Source organism: Ictidomys tridecemlineatus, chromosome 2 (genome assembly GCF_052094955.1).
Source record: "Ictidomys tridecemlineatus isolate mIctTri1 chromosome 2, mIctTri1.hap1, whole genome shotgun sequence".
Taxonomy (NCBI): domain Eukaryota; kingdom Metazoa; phylum Chordata; class Mammalia; order Rodentia; family Sciuridae; genus Ictidomys; species Ictidomys tridecemlineatus.
Window position 1 is genome coordinate 206,191,004 of NC_135478.1, and position 16,175 is coordinate 206,207,178.

General features: G+C 41.7%; 1 protein-coding gene across 4 annotated transcripts in view; it reads left to right on the forward strand.

Annotated features, from left to right (window-relative positions):
- The first annotated feature begins 6,526 nt into the window (after positions 1 to 6,526).
- The window catches only part of Tmem243 (transmembrane protein 243), a 93,805-nt gene continuing 84,156 nt past the window's right edge, over positions 6,527 to 16,175 (forward strand). For all 4 annotated transcript variants that reach the window (XM_078040503.1, XM_078040501.1, XM_078040502.1 and 1 more), the window contains exon 1: positions 6,527 to 6,669. In XM_078040503.1, the coding sequence (XP_077896629.1) occupies positions 6,592 to 6,669 (78 nt within the window). In that variant the 5' untranslated portion in view covers positions 6,527 to 6,591. The remainder of the gene's footprint in view (positions 6,670 to 16,175) is intronic.

Sequence of the window (16,175 nt, forward strand, 5' to 3'; positions counted from 1 at the left end):
CTCAGGTTTAGACTCTGATTGACTTCTCTGGGATACTCTTGGCCATCCTTCATGGTCATAAGATGTTGGAAACATTGCTACACATCACCTCCTTAGATGAAGACATCTAGAGGAGTGGTTATCCGCATGTGCCCCCCTCCTTTATCAGAGGAAACCTTCCTGACATGCCCCAGCATACTTGCCCTAATGACTCAGTGGCCTAAGCACTCACATCTCCTCCCAGCTGCAGGGAGTCTTTGAAAATGACCATTCAGCTTTTCTTTTCCTTCCTATTGGAAGGTAGACTCTGTTTCCAAGGAAGAAGTGAGAGAAGAAAGATGGCTGTATGGGCAATCAGGAGTGCCACAGAGGATGTGGGGAGAGCATGTGGTAGCCAGCGGGAGACATGAGCTCAGTGCAAGATTTTTTTTGTTTGTTTTCACATGATTGAAACTGAGTATGCTTAAATGTTTTTCATAAAAAAATATTTAATTGGTAGAGTGAGACCTCTGTGATTGTGGAATGTAAGGGAATGTCAAATTCGAGAGGTGGGTAGGTATCTCTTCTATTTTAACTGGAGGAAAGGAGTGATGGAAGAGGGTGGGTATAGGGGAATGTGTAGGTTTGTTGTGGATTGTGGGAATTCCCATCTGATGGCTTTTGTTTCTTCCCTGAGAAATGGCTGACTCATCTGCTGAGACTAAAGGAAGAGTGGAAAGAAGCCAGAGTCTGAAGAAAGTAGACGCCATATGAGAGAGTTTCCCAGGCAACACAGGATTTCCAGATGGTTTCAAGAACACAGTTGATGACGGCTGTCCTCAGTTTAAGAGGCATTCCAATCAGGGGCATTTATAATTCCCCTTCCCTGCCATCTAGCTGCATTAGAATTGGGTCACAAAAGCTGAGGAAACAGGCAGACTAATAAATATCTCAGGGAATTTTCTGCATGAGTATAATAAAATAAATAGTGCAAGATATTACTCAAAGAGAAACTTCAGTAGTAGAATACAGAATCTAAATTAGAAGAAAGTGAAAATAGGAAGAATATCCACCAGGTTAAAGTTAAGAGACCAAAAGATCAGAGATACTACAGTGACCAAAGGATTGATATATTGCCCATGAGTGAGAGAATGGGAAGGACTAGTGGGCGAGGCTTACCAAATCCAAATCGTCAGTCTGTACTTATTTCAGACAACGTGAAATTCTGGGTATTGACAAAGCTCAGAATGTACACTAGGAATAAGTGGTTGAATAAGAATGAAGATCAAGAATTGAGAAGCCATGGCATCAAGAGGGTCAACTAACTATTTGGCACTACTCCATTTTTAAAAGTAGATGTATATGAAATTAGCACTTTTCAAACTTCAATATCTGAATGCTTTGTGTGAACTTAACAAGTGTAGATTGTGATTTAGTAGAGCTGAGTTGAGGCTTGAAATTTTGCATTTCTAACAAGTTACCAGATGGGGCAATGCTGCTGGTCAGGAGAGCTATTCTTTGAGTGTCAAGGCACTTGATAATCCTGTCATTGACTTCCATGCATACTCTCCTCTTTTGAACAATCCTCTATGACACCCAGGGTGGACTCAGAACATACTAGTTCCACCTGGCCCTTCCTATTGACTGGCTGAATGGAGAGTCGAATGCAACTGGAAATCAATCCACAGTCTGGACAGAGCCAATCAAAATTCCTCATGCTGTGGCCTCATCTCTCAGCCATGGCTGGCCGTTAATTCAGGAAAAGACAACGAGGGGCTATGGGGGATGAAGAAAAGACAGATACACATAGAAAAAGAGCTGGGGCCAGGTGGGCACTGACCTCTGATGGAGAAGCAGTGACCCAGAGCTGGCTCTGCATATGTATAAGGTTTCATCAAAAGATTATTTGTGGGACAGTTTCAGCAAAGAAGGTAGTTTGAAGGACTCAGGACTGATGAAACATTAGGGTTATCTTGCTATATTCAGAATTCTCTATCCCTAGGAGCTGGTGCCTGAGCTCAAGGTCTGGACTGATACATGACTTTGCATGTGGGCCTGTGTTACCATAGCAACTGGGCCATTTTGACCTACAACTTTGCACAGGAAGTTCCCAGCAGCCACGGGGCAATCAGAGCTGATGGTTCACGTCACTGCTCCCCACAGGGAAGGGATGGGGATGTACAGTGTAGAGCACTTGCTTACCATGCTTAAGGCTCTGGGTTCAATCCCCAATACAGATGATAAATAAACAAATAAAAGTCCTCAAGGGAATGGTAATCTGAATAGAAAAACAGAAACAGAGGCTGCCAAACAGTAGCAGGCACTGGAGCTGTAAGGTCCATTTTACCCAAGCTTAGTACCAAAACAAGCTAAAACCATATGTAAGTAGAAGTTTGGGAGGAGGAGTAAGCATGAAGAAGCTGCATTTTAAAGGGAAAAATGAAGCAGAGACATAGAAAACTGATGACATACAGCATAAGCAGCTCAAGAGTAAGACCATTACCTCTGATTCAGCCTTCCCGATCAAATACACCCTGCATGAGGCTCTGGCCTCTGCGGCCTGGTTTCTTACCTCTCTTCCTCATCTTGTCTAATTCATCCTCTTTTTTGTGGATCTTGATTTAGTTTTCCTCAAATAAGCTTTCCCTGCCTCCTGAAGCTAGTTAACTAGTGTCCAGTTTACAGCACTTGTCATCATCTTTGATAACCACCACTTGGATACTTACTACTTGTTGGTATTTTGTATATCCACTATTAAATATTTTCTTTAAAAAAGAGTTGATATTAGATATTTATAGTGCTATTTATTATTGTAATTTTTACTTTTTACATATAAAGGATCCCAGAAGAGGTTAGATAACTTGCCTAGGATCCCATAGCTTGTAGATGGTGGCATCAGGGTTAAAGGACCGATATGATCAAGTTCAAAGCTTGTGTTCTTAGGTGCCACACCTTCTTTCTCTGAATTGTAATTATGTCTCTTTTTTCACTCCAGTTTCAAGACTAAAACTATGCCTGAGTTTTGATGCAGGGTTGATCATAATTCCAAAAGACACCATCCCAAATATGATCATCCCAAATGATCAAAATCCCAAAAGCTTATAATCCCCCAAACCACAATCTCAAAGAATTAAAATCCCAAATGTTGAAAATCCGGAGACCTGAAATCCTGAAAGCTGCAATTCTCCCCCAAAAGGGCTATGTAAGAGGGCTAGAAAACTGGATTCTGGGGAATAGATAGGGCATGTGTATGGCAATGATGAAAATTTCAGTTTAAAAAAAATTAGTTCTTTTTCTGCGTTGCTCAGTCAGCCACCATCCCTGGCAGAATGAGCAGACAGTCAAAGAAATACCTAGCACTAATACCTCCCGACTGTTTCTGTAAATAATTCCTTTCAGGTGATGAAATTCTAGGAGCTTTTAATGAATTGAAGTGGCAGGAGAAATCACTGAGTGGTTTGAAAATTATTAAGTGCACAGTAGAAGAAGAAACTTATACAGTAGTATTTATTGCTATTCAATCACCAAAATTATTTCCACCAAGGTTGAGGCCTGTATGTGACTGCATGAGGAACAGATTTCCCCATATCCCAAACAACAGACAGGGATGACACAGAAGAGAGAATTTTTATAGGAAATGCTCAAGTTGGTGTATGTCAAATCACAGAAGAATTTCAAAAAGAGCAGCATAACATAGGAAAATAATGTGAATGCATTCTTTTAGAACAGCCATGCCATAAAAGGAAACAAAACAAGATGAAGCAAAAACCAACAACCAGCTATTCACTGAGGGGCGAGACTTCAAAACATAGTTAATGATTGTGAAAGTTGGCCAGTTCTTAGGGACCATGTCCATGAAATTGCCCATAGTTTTCCCCTTTAATATACTTTCTCATAATTTGAATTTTCTTTTTGGCTTAAAACTTTACCCACTTAAAAAATTGTCGGCATTATTTGCTTTTGTAATTCGCTTTGTTCTGTATTTCATTTTCACATCATTGTCAATGTTGGAGGTATAAAGAGTATAAAGAATTTTAGAGATATTATGCATTTTTTAGTAACAAATGCACTGTTACAATATTGAAACTTCCTGAATAAATGAAGATATTTCTTTTGGAACATCTGCATTTTTTGTTAAAGATAAAATTCTTGAAATCTTGGGTCTTTGAATACTTGCATACACAATCAATGTTTGATTGATCCCATTAAAAGACGTAGATTGTTCAGAGATATGAAAAAATGTGTTGTATATGTGTAATATGAATTGTGATGCATTTTGCTGTCATGTACAAATAAAAAATTAATTAAAAATAAATAAAAGATGTAGGTTGTCTTAGGAGGTATTTCGATGACAAGTTATAAAGCTGGGTGCACAAATTGTTAACAATAGCGATATACACTCATACATTTTGCTTTTTGACCTATTTCTTTATGAATATGTCTGCTTATATCTGTACCCATGGAACTGTCATTAGTATATACTTATTGTTAGGATAGCCAGAGTGCATATAATTGAAAAATTATGTGTGCTATCATTGCCTATTTTATTGTGTAAATTTGCCTATGAAGTGTTCTATTCTTTTTGTTACTCCAATAATTTTTCTAAATGTGAATTTTAAATCACTTTTAAAATTATTTTTCCAGAATTATATTTTCAGGCTTTTGATCTTTCAGGATTTTAGGCTTTAGAGATTTTGATCTTTCTGTATTTCAACATTTGGGATTACGGCATTCAAGATTGTGTCTTTCAGGATTATTGCTCAAACTCATCTTGATCACTTTATTATTCTGATACTTTTCTGGTATATAATAGATTCTCAAAAGTATTTTGTTAACTGTGGCTAAATGTAAATTATTAGTTGTGAAACCAATTGACCTTTTAATAGAACGGTGTGCAGGATTGTGTAGCATTGCTCTTCTGACAAAAAGTACTGAATAAACAAATCATTTGTAAAATATGTAACTGATAGATCAGATATTCTTCATCCCTAATTCTACTCAGGGTTGCAAATTTTATGTGGTTCTTGGTCCACCCTGGTCCTAAACTGGAATCATGGGTTTTGATTCTAAGTGGTGTGTGGCTACAATGTTCCAACTCAGACTATCCCTAAACACAAACCTTTGTAGAGCTCTTTTCAATCTAGGCATTGTATAGTGTCCAGAGAATTCAGCATGGCTGTGTTTCTGAATATTTATAAATGACTCCAAATGTATAGCGAAGCTATGTTACTTTTAAGGGCCTGATCAATTCTCTGTGGCCTAAGAACCGAAGGAGATATTGACTACGTGGAGCTCTGGCTCTGTGGCAGTAAACATGCTCAGTCAGCCACCATCCCTGGCAGAATGAGCAGACAGTCAAAGCACTAGTACCTCCCGACTGTTTCTGGAAATAATCTAGAATCCTTTCTACAGAATAACGAAAGACAAAAATGCAACACAAACTGCCAATGACTGTGTTAGTTGCGCGGTCTGGAGTGGTTAAAGCAGGCCGATTGTTTTTAAGATGCTTGCGGCCAAATGCAGGCTATCTTCGGAAACGTGCTTCACCCACGTGGATCGCGCTGACGCTAATTACTAAGAGGCTGAGAAATGTGTAGCCGTGGAGACTGGCCGCCCCGCGGAGGATAAACTGGCACCTCTAGAAATAAAGCTCCGCAGCCAATGCGGCGCCACTGCCTGCGGGATTGGCCGCCTGGGTGGTGACGTGGACAGGGCGGGCCGGGCCTGTTTGCGACAGTGGCCGCGGGTCCGAGCCGGGAAAGCTGAGAGCGGACCCGCAGCGCTGCGCTGGGCCGGTGCGTCCGCTCGCCGCCGCGCTGAAAGGCTCTTCCTCCCCCACGCGGCCAGTCCGCCTCCTTGCTAGCTGCGGCGCGGGATCCCGACGGGGGCGTGGACCCGAGACTTGCGGTCCCGGGGGCGGCCCGGGACGCCGAGGTTTGGCCTGCGGGCGCGGGAGGGCAGCTACGGTGTGCGGGGTCAGGCGGGTGCTCCTGCGGCGCGCGCGGCCGGCCCCGGGTAGCGGCCGCCCAGGCGAGGAGATCCCAGTCGCTTGGCGCGGCCGCGTCCCGAGTCCTCGCGCTGCGGGAGGGGTGTGCGGAGCGCTCGGCTGTGCTCGGCAACTTCCCCTCTCGCCGCTCGGGGACTGAGGGGCGCAGCGGGCTCGCTGAGGGGCTCCTAGCGCTCTCCCATGAGAACTACCCCCGTGAGCATGAAGGTAGACGCGCTGGCTAGACCGTCTGGAAAACCCGGGAACTCTAGAGACGCGGGGCTGGGTGGGACCGGGAGCCGGGCTCGCCTGCCGCCCGCAACCGGCGGCGAGCGGCGCCGGGGCAGAGAGCCGAGATTTGGGGAAGTGGGAGCTGCCCGGGCGGGGCGTCCCGCGGAGAGTCGGCCAAGCGGTGTTTGTTTCCTCCCACTTCCTGCGGCAGCTGCTCAGGATGAGGAGGACAGCGGCGCTCGGGCGGCGCGGCCGCGTCCCCCGGGAGTGAGCGCTACCCACCGCCTCCTCGGGGACTTCCCGGACGCCAGGGCTTGCCGCCATGCGTGCGCCCTGAGGAGAAGGTGTTTGGAGTCGTGGACCGAGTCATGCGGGCTGGTTTTTGAGAGGCTCGGGACGAGTGAAGAAGCCCCAAAATGGAGGACTTTCCTACTAGGACCTACGGCACCAGTGGCCTGGACAACAGACCTCTGTTCGGGGAGACGTCGGCCAAGGTGAGTGTGGACCTTGTCCCCGGGCGGGGAGTACTTGTCTCTGTGTGCCCTGTCCTTCGGCCCTCCAGAGTCCCAGTCCTTCAGCGGCCCCGGAGGCACTTGTAGTTGGAGAGCCGGTCCTGCAGTCCAGCTTCCCTCTCAGGATGTTTGCCCAGCCACTCGCTCTGCTCTTGGACGGAGTTGGCCAAGAGCCTTGAAGTTGGGGGTGGAGAAAAGTTCAGAAAGTTCTGGGCTTTCGGAAGTCTTTCGCTGTAGTGCGGGAGCCCTCTCTGGAGGGAGTTTGAGGTGGTGGTTGCACAACCGCACCTCCATCCGGAGTTCTGACCTCCTGGAGGCTGCAGGTGTGCGCTGGAAGTGCCCATGGATAGCGCTCAGGAGAGGTGCTTCTGATTCCTGTTTATGTAGTGCCCTAAGGGCGTACTGCTGTGGAGAGAGGCGTTAAAAGAGGGTGTCTTTAGTGATGGCCTCCGTTCCAGGAAGTGATCAAAGGGTCCCAGGGCCCAAAGAAGCATAGGTAGGCTTTTAAGTTTAACACCTTTCAAAAAGTTTAGTTATGTAATGTTCTGGGCTAGCATTTGATGAGAGCTTTCTTCCTGTACTCAGCATTAACTTTCTGAGTAGTTTGGGCAATATTAGCCAGTTCACTCGCGGGCCCCACCCCCATCTACAAGTGGCATTTGTGGTCTTTGACCCCTGGATAAAGTGTTGTCAGCTTCTTAAAAGTTAAGGCACTTGGAGAATCCAGATTCCTGGATATTTTAGCTTTGGCAGGGTCCCTCTACCACAAAGAATAAGGCACTTGTATACTTGGCATTCAGGGACACAGTCCTGAATTTGGAAGCTGCCAGCCTGCCACTATTAAAAGACTATTTTTTAAACTCCATATGGATTTGCTTCATCTTACAGTTTTAGTGAGAAAACGTTTTAAGCTTGATCTCCAGGAAGATGGACCTTGTGGCTTTTCATAATTCCAGACAGTTAGCTCCAGGCCAGTAGATGTTCCTACTTCTACAAATGTTACTGAGTATTGATTAATGTGCTTGGTCCTTGGGTTTCAAAGAACCCAGTTAGATGGGGGAAATATGTGAACAAATGTAATGTGATTGAATCTGGGCCATGAGGGGCACAGAGGGGACACATTAGGGATACAGAGAAGAAACTGGTGCTTTTATATGGGAAGTCTGTCCAGCTGTCCCCCAAAGTGGGTTCCTTATCTCCTGCATATACTTTTGCACATAGATTGGGAGTCTGGATGATTCAGATCTCTGACCTTTTTTAACCCCATTAGGCCCTATAGTACAGAGGTAGATGACTTGGTAATGGACGTGTAGATTTATATAGACACTTAGAAGCCTGGCAGGTGGTGTGCAGCTATAATACTACCACTTGAGGGGCTGAGGCCTGAGGATCATTGAAGCTCAGGAGTTCTAGACCAGCTTGGGGAATGTAGTGAGACCCCTCTAACAGAACAATCCAGAACAACAATATAGATACTGAGAAATATTGACATTTTCTGAAAAGCCAAGGCTGAAATATCCAGTGCCTAAATTTCTTGTTGCTTATGAGCCATTTGAAATCCATCTAAAACATTAATTCTTCCAGATATCTCTCTTGTTTATTGTATACTTATTTAGTCCAAGCATATATATCTCCTGCATTACTTATGCAACTTTAGGGTATTAAAATAGAATCATCTACTCTGAAAGAAAAAGTTAAGAATAAATAATATATAATTCCAGATCTTTCAAAATTGATCCTCTTAGCTCACTCTGTGAGGCTGACAGTCATTGGATATAGAGAAATTCCACAGAATGGAGAAAGCAAAGAGATCCCAGGTCTGAGGTGGATGAAAATATGTTTCTAATAAATTGGGATACCAATCTAAAGGAGGAGAAGCATCTATCTTTGTTAATGTGAAATGAAAATTTTATTTGAGGGCCTTGGGTGGGCAAGGCACAGGAATGGAACCTCAATATTCAAAGGTTAATGGCTGGGGTTGTGGCTCACCTATAGAGTGCTTGCCTAGTACGTGCGAGGCCCTGGATTCAATTCTCAGCAACATATTAAATATATATATATATATATATATATATTCAAAGGGTAAACCACAGTGCAGTGGAGCCATTTCTATGGAGGATAGTAACTGCTGGAACTGGGGGATTCTTGGGTACCCTGAAAAACCCATCACTGGCCCTTGTATGTGGGCATCCCCAGCTTGCTGTCTTTTAGGTGCCAGGAAATTGGACACAATAGCCACTTTACAATGGAAACCTGTTAATAGTGAACCTCTACTCTGAGGAATATCCAGGAGGGTTTTGCAAAAACCACTTCCTGTAATTGTCTGACAGATTTTCTGAGCTTTTAGAAATCTTTCTTGCTTATGGGCTGGGATTGTGACTCAGTGGTAGAGCGCTTGCTTGCCTAGCATGCATGAGGCACTGGGTTTGATCCTTGGCACCATACAAAAACTAAAATAAAGGTTTTATGTTCACCTAAAATTAAAAATATATATTAAAAAAATCTTTCTTGCTATAACAACTTACAATATATAGTCTGTCAGCTATTTGGTGCAGCTATTAACTTTAGGGTAGTGGAGACTGAGACCAAAGAGCAGAGTCTGGAGAGGAGTTTGTGTTTCCTCAGTGCTAAGTAACACACTGGGCATTCAGCTTTCCTTTTGTTTTCATCAGATTCCTTCTCATAAGATAGATGTTATTTCTATTGTACAACTAAGGAAGTAGAACTGTAGAGGTTTATTTGTTCAGTCACACAGTAGTTCTCTGGTTGTATTTTGCCTACTATCTTACGACTTTTAAATAGTGTCTTTCTTATGCAGCCTGAGCCACATGTTTCTCAAAACACTAGGCATTCATGTTCCTATTGCCAATCTGTAGGTAATAGGGGTGAAGTGGTTTGCTCTAAGTTACATAGTGAAAAATACTGGAATCTACTACTGAACATAACAATGGGCCTTGAACAGTAAGTACCTTTGTCATCAAGCCTTGAAAGGACTTATTTCTTCACCTATACTGAGCGCACATAGTGATTTCAGTAACCGAAACACTGTAAATTTATTCATTCTTCAGTATGATGTTTAGGAATAGCTTTACAGATTGAGCTGTGGCGTGAAAGGCAAAGTAAAATAGTTTTCTGTTGTTAAATAAATATCTTAGGGGTTATTGACAAAAGGGAAAAGTGTTCATCTTTTGTAAGAAATACATCCCTCATTCCTTGATATCTTTGGAATTATGTATTGCAATAAATCCTGGTCATGTGTCCAGATGCTTTTTTCATGTCTTATATACTTCCTAAGTTCTGTGCTATAGTACATCTCTTTCAGATGAAAAACAAATATGGCAAAGAAATCAAGATAATAAGAAATATCCAGGCTGCTCTCCTCAGAGGGAGAGCCTTGTCGTTTTGCTCCATACTACTGACAATAAATCTCTTGGGGTGGGAAAAAAAGAAAAGAAATATCCAAAGTTTTCTAAACCTGTGTTGTAGCTTAGCATTTTCTAAATGAGCACTAGCCAATAGAAATATAATGGTAGCCATATATGTAATTTAGATTTAACCTTTTAAAAAAGTACACAGATGAAATTGATTTTAATAACTATAACCCATATATATTCATTATTTCAACATATAACCAATACAAAAATTGAGATATTTTTACTTTTTTTTTGTACTAACCCTTTGAAATCCAGTATGTATTTTACATTCATAGCTCATTTAAATTTAAATTAGCCACAATTCAGATGCTCATAAGTAGCCACATAGGGCTAGTACTACTATTTTGAATAGTTCTATTCAAAAAGCAAGTGAATTACTAGTTATGCTGGTCCTGTAGTTATGTTTGTGAACTGTTTTTCTTCTTTGTGGGATTTTGAGAAGCTTTAATATGCTAATTTCCACTGTAACTCTAGTTGGCCAGGATGAATTGTTAGTAGTTCTCAGATATTTTGGTGGTATGATCTTTTTGGCTTCAGCACAGCTTCTTCCTGCAGGAACATTTACAAGAAGTTTCTTTTTTTTTTTTTTTAATATTTATTTTTTAGTTTTTGGCGGACACAACATCTTTGTATGTGGTGCTGAGGATCGAACCCCGGGCCGCACGCATGCCAGGCGAGCGCGCTACCGCTTGAGCCACATCTCCAGCCCTACAAGAAGTTTCTATAGAACACTTTTTGCTCTAGAATCTCCTTCCTCTTTCATCTTCTCTTCTCCCCATTGTGAACTGGAGCTATTCCTCCCTCTTGTGTCCATAGCTGTCTTTAAGTTTGCTTTAAGACAACACACTTGGGGCAGTGGCCCCCTCCTGTCCATGTAAGAGAAGGGCATTAAGTTATTCTCAGGGCTTGTGAGACTCAGTCTTCATTTCTGGAGTTGGCTGCCAACACATCCAAAATCAGTTTCAGCCAATCCAGATTAGTGAACCTAGGAGGGAGGGTGAGAGTGGTTCTGTTTGGGAGAGAATGCAAAATTTTCCTAGCTAGTGTAAATGGGAAAAGAGAGAACACTCCCTGTTGGATGTAGTTAAACCAGTTTCTAGACCGGCCTGTTCTTTTGATGTTCACTGATCACAAAATAAGTGATTGATCATCCAACTAGGGTGGTAACAGTTCTAGTCCCATTATCCCTTCTTAGATGTGATGTGTGAAGTAAGTGACTGTGAGGAGGTATATCAGCATAACTTCCCAGAAGATAACACCAGGAAGGGAAGAACTTTACAAAGGAGCAATCTAGTAGACCTTGAGGCTCAGAGCAAAAACCTTTTCTTGCATTCCCCCTTTCTCCAATAAGTAAGCAAGTGAATAAAAATGGAAAAAAACAAAAGTCTTCTCATAAACTGTAGAACTAGTCAAACAATTGCTGTATATGTGCTTGCCAGTCCCCTCCCTGCCCAGGGCCCCCAAGGCTATCCTTCAAACAGTGCAGACTTCTAGCTTCTCTCTTGACAGAGCTTCTAGCTCTTCTCTTCTTCTGAGGAGAGCTAGTCACCTGAGAGACTGGAAACAGTTGTCTTCTTTCATCCAGCTTGGCAAATCACTTTTAATTTCTTGTGCTAAATAATTGGTTCAGTAGAAATTGGTTAGCATCATCAAAAAGTAACCTGCATTCTTTGGATGTTCTAAAGCAACAGAAGACAAAGGCTGATATTCAGAAACCTAGGTATACTGGCTATCAAAACAGGAAGGGGCATTTCAAGTACTCATACAATTAAAATCATCACTGTCTCTCCTTTTCCTGCTGAGCTATATATGTATAGCAAAGAGGGTAATAGTGAATGAGTGTGTAAGACAATATTGTTTACAAAAAATTAAACTGAAACTTGTCTCTGAAGTTGGTGGTCTACTAAGTTTTCCTTTTTGAAGATTTGAATTTTGCTGGTATGTGATAATTGGCTGGGTCTACTGAATTGTGTCATTTTTTTCCTTATGGTCAGTTACGAATTGTATAGATAAAACTATTACATTTTCTGGGCTGCCAAATGACAAACCTGAATGTCCCTCTGGGAGTGATGGAATATATTAAAATTGGGGCTGCTCTAGAAATTGGGGCCAGGGTATGGGGTCAGCTCAGCTCCCACTGTAATACTCCCCATTAGACATGGTAAAAATAATACTAATACCGTATTAGCTTTACTGTTCAGTAGATGATAGTGCTCTGTTGCAGGGGCTTCAAATGTTTTATTTCCTAATCTTTAAAGCAACCCTGGATGTTAGACCATTATATAAAAATAGAAACTAAAAGACTTAAAAGTTAAGTGACTTACCCAAGGCCACTGGCAGGTCAGGCTCCCACCTCAGTCTTTGTGCTCTGCCTCCCATTCTGAAGCTCAGAGAACATCAAATTAGGGTGCTTCCTGAGGGTGCCAACTCTAGGGATCAGTTTCCCTATAAACATGTTGGGTAGGTTTATTCTCTATTTTTACTCTGATCTGATTTCCATAAATATGATACTTAAAGTAAACATGTGTATTTCTGTGAGGAGAATCTGATAGAATAAATATACAAAAATATCTACAACTGAAAGAGGTTTCAAAATGTGAATCTGGGGCTGGGGCTGTGGCTCAGTGGCAGAGCACTTGCCTAGCACGTGGAGATGCTGGGTTTGATCCTCAGCACCACATAAAAATAAATGAATAAAATGAAGGTATTGCGTCCAACTACGACTAAAAAAAATTTTTAAAATATGAATCTGTGAAATAAGGGGATATAGTAGATATAAATGAGGGAAAAATTGGTGTTCAGGTCCAGATATAGCAGTGAAGGTCCTGTGTTTGAGAAAGTTCAGAGTGGGGGAGTTATAAAAGGTGGGTGTGCCTGCATTCTTGTAAACCCTTTCTCATGCATTTCTGCTTTGGGCAATGTTCAAAGTTCAGTATTCTTTGGCAAGTCTCAGAACAGTTGTACCAAAGAGCAGAATTCACTATGCCCTAGAATTAGCCTGTAAGGGAAGATGTCTTTGATCTTCACACATGCAGATACAGTCCCTCTGGTTGTCTTTGGTGACTCTCTAAGGGAAGCTCCTGTTTGGGAAAAGCCATACAGCTCTGGAGGAACCAAATTTAAACCTTAGACAGGGTCTCCTGTTTCTTGCTGCAGCTGGATTAAAAAAAAAAAAAAAAAAAGAGAAAATTCCTTCCACACTTCACATCTCAATGTATATATTATTCTCACTGGGCCATCTCTAGAACTTTTTTGACATGAACTTTTTCCTCTGCTTTGGTACGGAAAGTCATTTTTTGAAGAATCAACTTTTTATTTGTGATATCAGAATCCTTAAGTTTGAGAAATTCAAAAGTTCAGAGGCAAAATTATCAGTGGCTCAAGGATCTGGATGCTTCAGTCTAGGTTCATCTTGGAATTCGTACCCTTTGGGATTTAATACAGAGACCTGAAGAATGTGTGGAATATGGAAGATAAGTGAGTATAGAATATAAAATAGGATGGAGCCCTTTCACAGAGAATGAACAATGTGCCAGGGAACATGGAAGTAATAGTTCTACATGGGTGTCAAATCAGAGGACTGATTTTTGATAGGAGGAGGTGACAGGGAATACCAAGCATGGGGTGTAGTTTTGAGTCTAAGGGGCTGGGAGCAGGAAAGTGTAGGATGTGAAGGAAGTTTTCCCTTGTGATTAGAGCCTAGAGTTAGGGTGGAATGGTCAGAGGATTGTGAATGAGTGTGTAAGACAATATCCCCTATTGTATAAAAAAAAAAAATTAACTGAGACTTGGCTCTGAAATTGATGGTCTATTGAGTTTTCCTTTTTGAAGATTTGAATTTTGCTGGTTTGTGATTAGACCCTCAACCGGGCTGCTGTTAGACCCTCCACTGCTCTGGACATGGAAGGTTGTTGAGTTTGCATGCGTATATTATTCTTTTTTTCTTTGTGATAATGGAGATTAAACCCAGGGGTGATCTGCCTCTGACACAGAGCTACACCCCAGCCCTTATTTTTATTTTGACAGGGTCTCAATAAGTTAGCTCAGGGTCCTTGAATTTGTGACCTTTCCTGCCTCAGCCTCTCAAGTTGCTGGATCACAGGAGTGCACCACTGCTCCTGGCTATATATATGCTTTTATTCAGTTATTAAGTTCATCCTAGGAAATAGGCTAGGTGCTGGGTAATATATCTTTTCTCATGGAGCATATCTACTATGGGGGAGATAGAAAGGTATTTAATAAATCTTTGTTTTTCTCTGTTGCAGAATAAACTTTAGTCATCCTGGCTTTCTTTTTTTTTTTTTTTTTTTTAAGAGAGAGAGAATTTTTAAAATATTTATTTATTTTTTCTTAGTTCTCAGCGGACACAACATCTTTGTTTGTATGTGGTGCTGAGGATCGAACCTGGGCCGTACGCTCGCTACTGCTTGAGCCACATCCCCAGCCCCCATCCTGGCTTTCTTTTTGTTCTTTTGTCTTAGTACATTTGTGCTGCTGTAACAAAATACTACACACTGGGTAATTTATAGAAAACAGAAATTTATTTTCTCCATTGTAGAGGCTGGTATGTCCCAGATCAAAGTGTCAGCAGGATTTGTATTTGGTGAGGACTGCTTGCAAAGTGGTTCCTTGTTTCTTGTTTCGATGGGAGGAATGCTATCTGTACATGGTAGAAGGGATGGATGAAAGAGAGCACTCCCTTCAACCTGAAGTCTTTTTTTTTTTTTTTTTTATAAGGGTGCTAATCCCACCCATAAAAGCAGAACTCTTCTGACTTAATCACCTCCCAAGGCCATAGCTCTTAAATACATTGGGGATTAAATTCAGTAAGAATTCTGGAGGGGACAGCATTATTTACAGCATGGGACAATTTGACAACCTCATTCCTGCTTCAGTCAGGGACTTTGAACTTCCTGTCCTAGCTTGTCTGCAATACACTTCTCTTAGATCCTTGTATGTCTCATGGCTTTTTCCTACAAATTTCCTGCTCAATTTTTATATCCCCAGGGAGAATTCCTTTTATTTTTTTTTGCAATTACTAGGAATTGAACCTAGGACCCTTGCATATGCTCTGACACTGATCTACATCCCCAGGACTTGACCCCACTTATTTTGGGGGGGGTATTGGGGGTTGAACCTAGGGGTACTTTACCACTGAGCTACAACACCAGTGTTTTTATTTTTTTAAAAAAAAATTTTTGGTACCAGGGAATTGCATTCTCACAGGGTACTTAACCACTGAATCATGTCCTCAAGCCTTTTTATTTTTTATTTTAAGACAGGGTCTCACTGAGTTTCTTAGGGCCTCAATACTTTGCTGAGGCTGGCCTCAAACTTGCAATCAATCCTCCTGCCTCAACCTCCCCAGTTACTGAGATGGCAGGCATACACCACTACACCCAGCTTATTTACTTATTTATTTTTTAAAATTGAATGTATCTTTTTAAAAAATTAAATTATTTATTTATTATAATTTGTTATACATGATGGTAGAATGCAATTCAATTCATATTACACATATAGAGCACAACAAGTCACTGATTGTACACAAAGTATTTTCACACCATTCGTGTCTTCAAACATGTACTTAGGGTAAGGATGTCTACCTAACTCATTCCACCATCATTCCTATCCCCTTACCCCTCCTTTCCCCTCCCTCCCCCTTTGCCCTATCTAAAGTTTCTCTGTTCCTCCCATGTTCCCTACCATCACTATTAGGAGTCAGCATCCTCATATCAAAGAAAACATTCGGCCTTTGGTTTTTTTGGGATTGTCTTGCTTCACTTAGCATTATATTATCCATCTTCATCCATTTACCTGCAAATGCCATGAATTTGATTCTCTTTTAATGCTGAGTAATATTCCATTGTATATATATACCAAAGTTTCCTTATCCATTCATCTACTGAAGGGCATCTAGGTTGGTTCCATAATTTAGCTATTGTGAATTGTGCTACTATAAACATTGATATGGCTGTGTCCCTGTAATATGCTGTTTTTAAGTCCTTTGGGTATAAACCAAGAAGTGGGATAGCTGGGTCAAATGGTGGTTCC